The 12,054-nt window shown below is 34.2% G+C and overlaps 1 protein-coding gene across 1 annotated transcript; it reads right to left on the bottom strand.

Annotated features, from left to right (window-relative positions):
* Nucleotides 1–983: 983 nt before the first annotated feature.
* Nucleotides 984–10,194, bottom strand: LOC130662727 (uncharacterized protein KIAA0930 homolog). The gene is made up of 13 exons (XM_057461646.1): nt 10,040–10,194; nt 6,280–6,455; nt 5,858–5,895; nt 5,611–5,749; nt 4,561–4,589; nt 4,359–4,431; nt 3,888–3,953; nt 3,728–3,802; nt 3,240–3,436; nt 2,746–2,846; nt 2,382–2,427; nt 1,973–2,046; nt 984–1,739 (listed from the first exon to the last, which is right to left on the bottom strand). Exons 1-13 carry the CDS (start codon nt 10,167–10,169, stop codon nt 1,684–1,686), a joined length of 1,200 nt encoding a protein of 399 aa, XP_057317629.1. The 5' UTR covers nt 10,170–10,194; the 3' UTR covers nt 984–1,683.
* Between the last annotated feature and the right edge of the window lie 1,860 nt (nt 10,195–12,054).

Raw genomic sequence — 12,054 nt, 5'->3', positions numbered from 1 at the left:
TGCACAGACAAGGTGTTGTTGTTTTCTAAGATAAAATATAAGTAATATTTCGCTGTTAAATTGTGAATATTACAAGTAAAATGCTGCTAAAAGATAAAATTACATAGGCCGGAGCGAGTAGAAATCACAAATTGTGTTAACATCATACTTGTTTTACAGGACGAGAAAAATCATCCTCTATCTATTTATTCTTTATCGAGTTATATACTCCCTGTCCAACACAAAGCACAAAATCCTGCAACGAAGCCTAATAAAACCTAAAAACTTAATGCACTTTGTCCATATTATGCTAAGCGCAAATAGCTCATCTCGAGCTTTTTTGTTGGTGCACTTTAATCTTTAATTTAATTTTTATATCAAAGTTCACACGCGCTAAAAAAAAAAAAAAACTCTTGAGCTAAGATATAGATGTCCGTACTTTACTTGACTATCCTTACAAATATCGAAGGATTACCCTGTCTATTATTTTCAGGAGAGGCCGTGCTTAGATGGGGAATACTAGAGTATTTAATGCTCGTTTTGAGCTACGCAGACCGATTTAGGTTCCGCGCTCTACCAGACTACACTAGCACTAAGTTACGCGTCACTTTTGCGCCGTCGCAGAAAAAGCACGGAACCGGTGGCTGCTGTATTTTTCTCACAAGTTGCAGAATCACCTCCTCACATAAAAAACGAGAATAGAGTCCCCTTTATTTTCTACAAAAATATGTTAAATTTTCGAAAATTCGGGAGACAATGAAATTTTTTTTCACTCATCTTATAGAATTTATTTTAGCTATCAGCAGGCAAAGTTCAAACATATTTTCGCCAACTTTGGCGAAGATGTATCGCCAATTTTTCGACTCGAGCAAAAGAAGTGCAAGTCAAATTTGCGAATTTGACTGACTAATTGTCTTCTTTGTTACGGCACAGCTTTTATGAATCTGCGAGTGTTTTACGAGAGTAAACCCCTTCAAGTGTCGCAAAATCTACAGAGAACAATATGCTTTTAATTTGTTGTAATTCTAATATAAGATTGAGTAATACGTACAATTCTGTTTAAATAAAGTTGCGGCGTATAAGGTTGGATTATGTGAATATTAAGATGTTTATATCTTTTCACAACAGAAACTCTAGATGAAAATGATAGATCAAAAACTAGTTAATACTAAAAAACCTAAAATTACTGAAAATTCTATCAAAAATAAAATCCACATGTAAATTAAAATAATCATTACAAATTTATAATTAACCAAACTGCAAAAATATGTTTCCTGAAAGAAACAGTTGCTTGTTACTGCACAGAAAATTTAAGTTGGTGCGCTCAAAGAGTAAAATCTCACCTACGCACTGTATCACAGTTCTATTTGATGTGATACGTGGTTTTTTTATAACAACATAAGGATTTCATTTGTTAGAAATTAAGAACAACTTAGGAACATGTTCGGCCTACACGTATCTTACATCGAAGAACATTGATCAAGAAATCCAACAAACTCTCAAGAAATATTAGGACAATAGGTGCAAAATAATAAGAACGTGACAAGGCTTTTTCGAAGTTTGGTGTTCTTATAAAAAAACGTAAATACGCAAATATTACTGATATTTACTAAACAATGTATTTACAATGTCTGATATTTTGATCCACGAAATAGTTTTTAAAAATATACAAATCTCTAAAAATATAATATTATAATAATTGATCTATCGATGTCTCGATTCTTTTAAAAAAACAGGCTTTTGTTTCACCTGTATAACATCTAAATAAAAAAAAGCCAGATTTTTTTATTGTAGTTGCGGGAAGTTTAGAAATAAATTCTGGTGTGTGAGTCCAATGCTTGATCGTAAACAAGCAAAATTTAGGTGTGTGATTCCAATGCCTGATTGTAAACAAGCATACACATTTTTAGACAAACAATACTTGCTTCAGATTCCCTACCTACATTCTACTTCAAAAATTTACTGTCTGTATAAGAAAACACAAAAAGCTTACCCTTCATAATGCGACTCCACGGTAACGTGACGTAAGTCAAATGAGGACTTAAGGTTGGAATACTAGATTTTTTTCTATATTAAAAAAACATATGGACGTGAATCATAAGCATTAGATCCAGAGAAATATGTTCCACACACTTTAGTTTAGGGTTTTTAAAATGTGTAGAAAATACCTATTTTTTTTGCTAACATTGACGAAGTTGAAAGATATGTTACTGATGCAGAAATCAATACTAAGAAAATAATTTCAAACAAAAAAATGGAGGGGAAAATCGATCTATTTATACCTAAGTCAAATTTTCTTTGCTTCTCAACTTAATTACAATATTCTCAAACGTGTAAATCTCAGCTATCTCATATAGCTAGACAGTACCTAATTTGGCATACATAGAATGAATAGATCTTACTTTTGTTGAAACCATTTCACTGTGTTTGACCATAGTTTTGCTGCGCCTGAAAAAAAATTATGGGCATTAGTAAGAAACTTTGATCCATCTTGCCACATCAACTACTCTTTTTTTTATTAATAATTGATTTTTTTGCACATCGTCTCAAACATCACCCTCTAAAAATTGATTTATAATTGTTTATTCGGGTAAGTTCATATAATATCCTTTATCACTCATTCGCCCTGGGTAAATTGTTTATCACTCATTCACCCTGGGTTAATTGTTTAACAATTGTTTAAAATTTTGGAAATTTATAAAGCAAATGTTTAAGTTTGGCATTGTTTATAAAAGAAGATGTAACCGACACACTTAATCACCTTACCTTCATTTGGGGAATTTCTATCACACTTCGGACATCTATCTGGGTGAGTAGTTGTTGGAACGTAAATTTGAGCATTTTCTTCGATTTGACAATTACATGAGCTAGAACAGAACAGCAGTAAGAAGAATTGATTTTGCTAAACTTCCGAAACAATATAGGGCAGTTTTCAAATGCAAATACTCCTGAAAAAGTGCAGGTTATAATATCCACTATGTCAGAATCCTGTCTGGCCACTCTTAGGGTGATAAAAAACACGTACTAACATTTATACAAGGGTTGCTTTGGATTGTTTTTAAAGTGAAGATTCAGGTTGTCTTTAAAATTGTGTTGAAATTTCAATTTCTTTTAATTGACAAGATCACATTTTGACCGTCTTTTGTAACGTTTTGCAAATTCGGTAATTTGTTTTATTCTCTCTTGACTTGGGGAACAGTCTGACAGCACTAGTATGTGAACATTCACTGTGGAAAGAGAAAAAACAAATGTATAATTACCTTGCTTTATTCTCAGAGAGAGAACGATGTCTATTAATAGTATTGTGTTCAACTAAGTCATCCCTACAAAGACCAACTCTCATTTCTGCATAACCCTTGCCATGTGGTCCACGCATGCGTATATACTCAAAATGTTCATTAACACCCGTCATCCAACTGAGAGACATTTTTTGTGAAATCTTAGTCCCTAGAGATGTCTAAAAAAGAATTAAATACAAACAAACTCTCCACTATAATTGACTGAAGAACTATCCGCTACAGCTTTTGAAGTAACTTCTTGCTTTGGTTTCTAAAGTAACTATCTTATTCCAGGAAATTACCTGGGTACAAAATTAACTATCATGATATTAACATAAAGGAGAATAATAGGTTATTGCCTATAACAACTTAAAAAAAAGAATTTAATAAACACGATTTAGCTTTTTACAATAGCTTATGAAAACTCTCCAGCACAGTGTTTAAAACAACACCAGTTTTTAAACCTATACCTTAGCATCGTATACTGTCAGAAGAGCTTCATGTTTAACCGAACCCAAGAAAACCACAGCATGGCCTTTGTTTCCCTAAAATATAAGTAAAATTACATGGAACTGTATCTTGGATGGTTTTCAAGTGTATAAATAATGATAGAAACAATGTTCTGCTAACCTTGTATCTAGCTGTTAACTCAACACAGACTATTTCATTCTCTTGAACAGACAACGACTCAAACACCTAACAATAAAATTCAAAAAATTACCATAAATACCATAGGGGAAAAAATTCAAGTACAATTCAAGCAAGAAGTGGCCTTGTACTTAAAACTTACTCATTTATAAAAGTTTCAAAGAAAGGAATGTATATGCTATAACGGTTGCCAAGAAAAAAATTTCAAATTTCTAAAAAGTCATGTAATAATGGTATTGAAACAAAAAATTTGCTAATTTCTTTCAGGCAATTCTTTGACATATGGAAGCATTGACAAAGTACACAGAATAGTTATTAAAGAAAGAAAGGAAAAGTCAAGTATTAGTCTTCTTGTTCTTATAAGGGAATAAGGCATGAATGCAAGTACATAAAAACCTAAATTTAAAACATAAAATAATAGATATAAATAGAATATGTGATAAATAAATTTACCTCGTCATAACTGTCTATGATAAAAAATATGTTTGGGTATGATAAGTCTGAACTTTCACCCTTACTGTCCATTCTAAAACAAATATAAATATAGATGTTGTTGATGGTAGAAACATCATAAAGAATAGCATGTAGCATTATAGCATCTTTGGCATCAAAATAGCATTTCAAGTAAAATTATTTTTTGATTGAAACAACCAACCTTCTCATATGATGTGAAGCGTGGACATTCTAAAAATGTATTGACAAATGTTATGCCATGTTCTGGAAATTAATCTTGACTGGAACTTATTTCCATATTTTTCAGGAATTTCGCAGAAAAATCTGTGAAAGTGATGAAATTGAATTCTCTTAAGATAATTCAGAGTATTGTTGTCACTAGAACTGCACTACTAAGAAGAATGTATACATGAAATTTTTTATCAGGGATTTGTAATAAATGAAAAATTTAGATTTTTTCTAGACTTTTTTGCCCTCAAGGTTTGAGTTGAACAAAAAACGATGTTGTCTAAGCTCCATATGATCACGTTTTGATGACTTTAGAACAAAACACAGTCATTGTTTATATACGATCGTGTTTTGATAATTTTAGAACAAAATACAGCATTTTTTAAGCTCTATATAATCACGTGTGATGGTTGTAGATCAAAATACAGCATTGTTTGCATTCGCGATCTGTTGATTTGAACGCTGAAAATTATGTATATACTTCATAAAAAACTTTTGTTTTAAAATAAATAATAAAAAATAGAAATGGTTAATTTAACCACTGGCAAGAAAACAACCAACAAGAGATGTGAAACTGTTTTATACTATATCTCAGTGAAGCTTCATATTTCCATATTGATTGGTTATGTTAAGAGTTTTTGGTATCCAAACGCTACTGTACAGCCACGCTCTTGATAAATAGTTTTTTATTGTTGCTTAAATTTTAGGAGCGTCTTTTCACTTAAAAGGGGAACATTTGACAGTTCGTTTTTGTGACAGTCCAATATAAATTTTCAACAATCCGTTACCCTTTGACCAGTCTTGTCAATGACAGAAAGACTACGCATTGAACAAAATGCGGTGTCAAGTGATTTTCAATTCTTCAATTAGTTTTCCTACAAAAAATGTAGCCATGTTCTATTGTTATTACGCGTGCAATTAAGACTTTAAAATAGCACATCTAATTCTTTCTAAGGCAAGTGTGACCACACATGGTAGAATGACAAAATTGTAACACATGATCTTAAATAAACTAATCACCAACCAGTGTTTTCTTGCTTAAAACTTTTAAATCTTGATTGTGTAACCGAGCACAAATTGCACAAGTTAATTTGTAGTCAAGATCATGCATTATCATGTTCAAATAAACACTTTCTTCCCAGTTGATGTGTGGATCACCAAGACTGTACGAGATAATGAAAAGAAAATGGACTCACTCTCACAATATGTAATTGAGTATGTGTGGATAAAATAAAGTTTTAGGAAGTCTGCCAAGAACTCAGAGCACCTACCCAGGAAGAGACTTGCTTGTTTTTCTAAAGACCTTCACCTAAAAATAAGGTATAGCAAAAAAATTAAAACTTTTGCATACAAAGAAGAGTCAATCAAATTTTTTTATTTTCTCACTGAAGTCAAGAGCCACTACAGAGCTATATATCTGTAGAATGTTTGCTTTTTTTGCGGAGCCATGGTTTAGATTGGGAGTTCCAGAGTCTTTAATGCTCATTTTAGGCTATGCATACCCCATTAGGGCCCACTCGCTACCAGAAAACTCCCTGCAACACTTAACATCCTAAACAGTGTTCCATCCAATTTCCCTAACATTGCTTTGGTTAACCCAGGGCTATGGTAAAATTTACTCGCCTATACTGAATCAGCATCAAGGTGCCACAAAATCTCAAACTAACTGACATATTCTGTAATAACCACTTACTTCTTGCCCCTGTTCTCCAGGTTTATTTTGAACGTAAAACAACATATCATCATCTTCCTGATGTGATTTAGAATTAGTTTTTTCAGTGAGATTCTCTTCATCTTGAATAATGTCCATGTAAAATGTTCCATAAAGTTGAGGCCAAATCGATTCCTTAGCTAATAGGACAAATCCATCTATAAAATAAAAAATTTACCATTTGTACAAAAAAACTTATAGTTAATGAAAAACTAATGAAAGTATGCAATTAACTACATTAGTAGCATCTCTTATAATAATAAGGAGACTGTCTCTGTCCGTAACAGGCAAAGTAGACGTGTTCATTGGTTAATTATCCAGACGTTACGGCAGTACGTCAATGCACATAAACTGATGTCAATAACTTTTTTTAAATTAGCAAAGCCACTGCATTGCACTTTTATGTAAGAGGCTAAATGACTTAGAAACTGATAAAAAATCAATGGTTAATGAGCCACAATTTTACTCTATAAATAAAAATACAAAAGAGATATAACCCATATTAAAGGTTTTTGTACCACGGTTGTTTTGAGATTTCATGTATATTAATTCATAATGGCAGACCTTACATATTACACAGAAAAGTGAAACTATTATTGAAAATTCTTGCCTAATAAATGAGGCAAAGATAAAATAAGATTGTAAGTAAAATTATTATATACATTTTGAAAACTTGTCCAAGGGAAACGATTTATCGTTACTGTCTTTATTGCTTCGTGAAAACAATCGTTTTTGCCAATTTTTCAGGCCTGATTATCTCCTTAACTGTTGGTTGAAAGCACATGGTTGAATGATCCTAAAAAACGATCAAAATAATGTATAGGAGATACATTATTTTGGTCGGTTTCAAGATCTTTCCAATAGGTGCAATTTTTGGTGTATTGACGAGTCATTGATGAAGTTAACAAAATTCTAATTACATGATTTTTCAGTCGTTCTTTCACCAAGGTGGAAAAGCTTAACGACTGGGTTTAACTAATTTGTGCTAGAATCAGATAGAAGTCAATTTAGTATAATGAAGCTAAACTGCAAGTTTTGCTCATGTTAATTGTGGTGACAGAATTACAGTTCTTTAGTATCGTGGTTAATTGAACATGTCATGTAGAGCCTGGCACAGTGGGGGTGGTTTCTACCTATAGACCTAATCTTAAAGATTGCCAGGGTTATTAGTCTCACTTGCCTGTAAAGGAACTAGACCCTACCCAGGTCTTGATTATTAATGGTTACATATAAGAACCCAACATCCCACACTGAACAAGTTCTTCAGATGTACCTTACAGCTTACAGTTACCCACCCTCCCACCCTTTTATAAATTGATTTTCTTCACCTATTTCTTTTTTATTTTATGTCATCAACATGACCACTAATGGTGGATGAGATACCAATTTAATTGATCATCGTGGTGCAATGGACTCTAGTCGAAATCGAAATATCATAAACGTCTCCAATGCAACTAAAGACAACCGCATCACAACTTTTATGTGAGCACGCAGCACAACATAACCAGACAAATTGCTTCTGCCTCAAGGTTTCCCTGACATTTCTTTTGGCTCATGTTATGTCAGGGTTTTAGAAAGAACAAGTCTGTAGGGAGCCATTAATTTAATTGGTGGGTGTGTTGGGCCTCCTTCGTCAGCCGTTTAGGCAAGTAATGTGTTGATAAAAATCATTGTAGAATAAGAACACCAGTAATTAGCATGTGCCTGACGCTCAGGACATGTCGATGCGCCTGACGCTCAGGGCATCTCATCTGTCTCATGCACCTGACGCTCAGTGCATGAAAACGCCTATAACGCATATCATGACGCTTAGGTTATGCATTATATATTTGTGCATATGACGAAGCTCAAAGGAGGCACCTTCATTCCTACCCATTCCCCAAAAATTTCCATAAATAGTATATGCATACTGAATGTGTTGTATCTACTCATTCCAACAGAAGTACATTGTTTCTATCAATTTGTGTAATTATTCTGGAACCCAAAGCAATTAAGTTAATGATAAGTTGACTTCTATCTGACTTAATGAGTTAGTTTGCATATAAAATAGAGCAAAATAAAAAGACTTTTTCAGAGTGAGTTCCAGAGTGAATACACACCCAAGAATTTTAGTAGGGTTCTCAAATTCAGCTTTTCAATTAATATACTTATATGGAAAAAGCACAATTTAAATGTACATTAACCTATAGAAAGTTAATTGCTGAAAAACACACTTTTAAAGAAGTCTAAGATGGCCTGTTGTGTTATCATAAGTGACTGGCAACCAAGTGTAACAGTCAATTGTTTTAAGGGCAAGGGTGATGCCCTAGAAAGAGGTATAATTATAGAGTGTTCAAAAGTGATTGATGAGATATATACTAAGAGAATTGTGCAGGTTTGTCTTTATAGCGCATGCGAACACACTTGCACACCTCCACACACGCCTAAGAAATAATTGGGTGTTGTTTTCTTGTCTTAATTGCACGTCATTGCACGTTAATTGCAATTTGTGCAAGCCCAACCTTTATTTGACAACTGTTTTTTTTTAAAGTGTGGCACTACAGATGTAATTTATTTGGACAGCTTAAGGAAAAGTATTTAGTAAAGAGAAAGAATCTCTATTTTGCCTTTATATATTTGGAGTAAGCTTTCATCAGAGAGCCACATAAAGTTAGTTTTGTGGGCAATGAGAAATTAAGTGTGAATGAGTGGATAGTTAAGATGTTCCCGTCTATATGTATAGCAATGGTAGGAGTTGTGTTAGCATTAACAATTCATGCTGGTGTATATCAAGGTGCTGTGCTTTTTTCTTGATGGAGTTCAGAACAGAATTAGTTTGAAAAATTGAAAGAGTAAATCTTATCTACACCCAGTTAGCTAGTTCTAAAGATGATCAGGGTAAATAATTTCCTTGTTATTTTTGCCAAGTTGCCAGAAGTGATGGTATATAATCAAAAACAAGAGGGTGCCGATAAGCCGCAAACGCCCGCATATATACGGGCGAGTTCGGGCGACTTTTCGAATAAAATTGGCGTTTGCCCCCCAAAATCGCCCGCACTTTCCCGAAATCGCCCGGAACATTCCCGAAATGCAATTCCTTGTAACAAACCATACCACATAGTAAGTTTATTTTAATTTTTATAGTTTTTTTGAATCACATTAGTGTCTGGTTTTTTTCTTTTTCGGGCATTATTCGGGCCTATGCGGGTTTTTTCGGGCGAATCCTTAAATTTTTTTCAAAACGCTGAACTCGCCCGAAAACGCCCGCACTTTTTACGGCGTATGCGGCTTATCCGAACCCTCGTTCAAAACCATGGTTTGGTTGCGAGAGTGGGGCCCCTAGAATGCCAGATGTTTTATTTTGACTAATTTTAAGGATGAAAGCAACATTTTAGGAATACAGGAACAGCAAAATTGATTGGTAAAATTTCTTAATTTTCTAACAAGCTGGACAGGATGGTCCAGGGCACAAACTGAGAAAAAAACTAGCTAGCTATATACAATAATATTCATGAAAATAAAATAAATAATAATAATAATAATAATAAATATTTTAAGTGGCTAGGCCAGAAAGTTAAAAAAAAACCATACTTATAGTGGATTGTTTCCACTGGGGCCACTAAAAATACCTTGTTTAACCTAGCATCTGCAACTTTGTGCCTGCCACAGATGTTAAAAACTGTTGAAAATGTTATCAAATTAGACTCCCCATTTATTGCTGGGTAAAGTTCGTGGAGAGCGTTGTCTGAGCCACATTTATTACCTTCATCTTCTAATGTATTTCTTGGGCTTTCTTTCTGTTTATCCATTAGAGTTTCTAATGCTGCCATTAAGGTTTTGCTTTCACTTTTAGCCATCTTTTCCTCAGTTTGCACGTTCTGTGTGTGTGACATTCGATTTTTCGTATTTCCTCTGTTTCTTGCGCCATGGCGCGTATGAGTTTATCATATTTTGGGCGTTTGAGGCGTCTTGATGGGAGCATCCTCGTCCTCAGGGTCTCTTGGCCCCTGAGCCGTTATTACGGCGCAGCAAAGCCTCGTCCCTAGGGTATCTTGTATAAAGGCAGCAGGTTTCCACTCCAACGAATGCGGTCGAATCGATCGACGTAAATAGAACCGAACTAAAAATGGAAAAATTGCATAATCTTCGCCAATCGCCGTCGACCTGGCGGTCGAATTCTTTTTTTTTTAGGTTATAGGTATATTTCGCCGGTATATAAATGTATCTCATATTACAGACCTTGATAAAACAGAAGTTGAAGTAGACGTTTATCAAAGTTTTGCAAATAGTATTGTTCCGATTTTGAAAAGTATCAAAGAAAAAAAATAGGCAAGCAAAAATTGAAATTTAACAAATTTCGATAAAGAATAAATGTGATGAAGGTTGCAGCAAAATGTAAACTTTTTTTATTGGTGTATCTTTCAAGATCACTAAATATTTGCGCTAGTCTCCGTTTGTAAATTAATTCTCAAGGAAAATATTGCTTGAGTTGAAACCTGCCTTAAGCGTTAAAGATGGCGTACGTAAAATAAAAGCGATAAATGGAAGAACGAATAAAGTTTTTATTATTGTCAAAGAAAGCCGGATTGCGATGAAGTAACATCTATGATAATGTTGCTGTTGATCTTTGTAAATCAATTGCTAATGTTTCTAAGCATGACTTCGACATGCCTTGACGACTTCGACAGTACTGCACCACCTATAAGATGCCGATTGATACGCTTAGCGAAAAAAAGCCAGGCGTTCGTTCTATAGGAATAGGGAAAGTTCTTAGACGAATTATAGGTAAAGCCATTATGTCCATATTGTGAGAAGATATCCTTGGCACATCTAGTAATCTACAACTATGCTGAACATAAGGCAGGTTGCAAAATTGTCATTCACGCGATCGACATAGCAGAGATAACTCATGGCATCTTACAGATCGATGTAAACAGCGCATTCAACTCTATCAACAGAAAAGTTGTTTTTCCAATGTGCATGCAAATACTATGTCTACAGCCTGCAACATTCGTTCCTGTTATGACAAACTGTCACGTCTTCCGGAACTGGACAGAAAAGAAATAACGTTGCCTAAAGCCCAAGAAATACGTTTTTTGTCCAAAATTGCGAAAGTCTATCCTGAATTTACAAATGCAGTCTTATCCATAGTTTACAACATAAGTTTACCTACATCATGAGAACAATTGGCAACATGTCATGTCTTTAAACCTCTTGAGCACACTATGGACAATTATTACCTGCCAGCTTCGTTTAAACGTTGAATTGCAATGACTTGGAGCGTAAATTGTTTTCACTTCAAGAAAGATTGAGAGGAATGGGTTCTTATTCCAGCAGAACTCTGCTTACTCGAGTATGAAAAGGCTCATTAATTCATTCTTGACATGGTAGACAAAGTTTGCATCCAGGTTGAACGATATGCAATAAGACTGCACATTGAGGAAAACAGAAGTTAACGCTACTTCAAAGGACTGGATGAAGTAAAAGAAGAGCTTAAATATGATGCCATTCGACTCACAGTTTTGAAGATCCTTGGAGAAAGGAGGTCATCGACGCTGCAAATTACAGCTAAATTTACGTTAAATAAAAAGGCTTTCCGTTTTTTTATTTACGATACGTGCTCAGATATTTACTAGTGCGATGTGTGTGCAACGAACCGTTTACTGTTAAGCATGCCCTAACATATCACAAATGTTTGTTTATGATAATACGCCATCACGAAATAAGAGGTTTTACAACTGATCTTCTTTTATAGCAATGCTCACGTAGAATCAAATC

The sequence above is a fragment of the Hydractinia symbiolongicarpus genome, chromosome 10 (assembly GCF_029227915.1).
Source record: "Hydractinia symbiolongicarpus strain clone_291-10 chromosome 10, HSymV2.1, whole genome shotgun sequence".
NCBI lineage: Eukaryota > Metazoa > Cnidaria > Hydrozoa > Anthoathecata > Hydractiniidae > Hydractinia > Hydractinia symbiolongicarpus.
The sequence above is the reverse complement of the archived record's forward strand: the minus strand, read 5'-3'. Positions and strand labels throughout refer to the sequence as shown.

Bases quoted from the DNA above. Each gene is read 5' to 3' on its own strand.
- LOC130662727 (XM_057461646.1), bottom strand. From the start codon at position 10,169: ATGTCACACACACAGAACGTGCAAACTGAGGAAAAGATGGCTAAAAGT. The intron at 6,456-10,039 runs GTAATAAATGTG...TTTATTTTATAG, and splicing joins AAATACATTAGAAGATGAAG to ATGGATTTGTCCTATTAGCT. The intron at 2,047-2,381 runs GTAAGATCTATT...TTTTTAATATAG, and splicing joins GTGAAATGGTTTCAACAAAA to AAAAAAATCTAGTATTCCAA.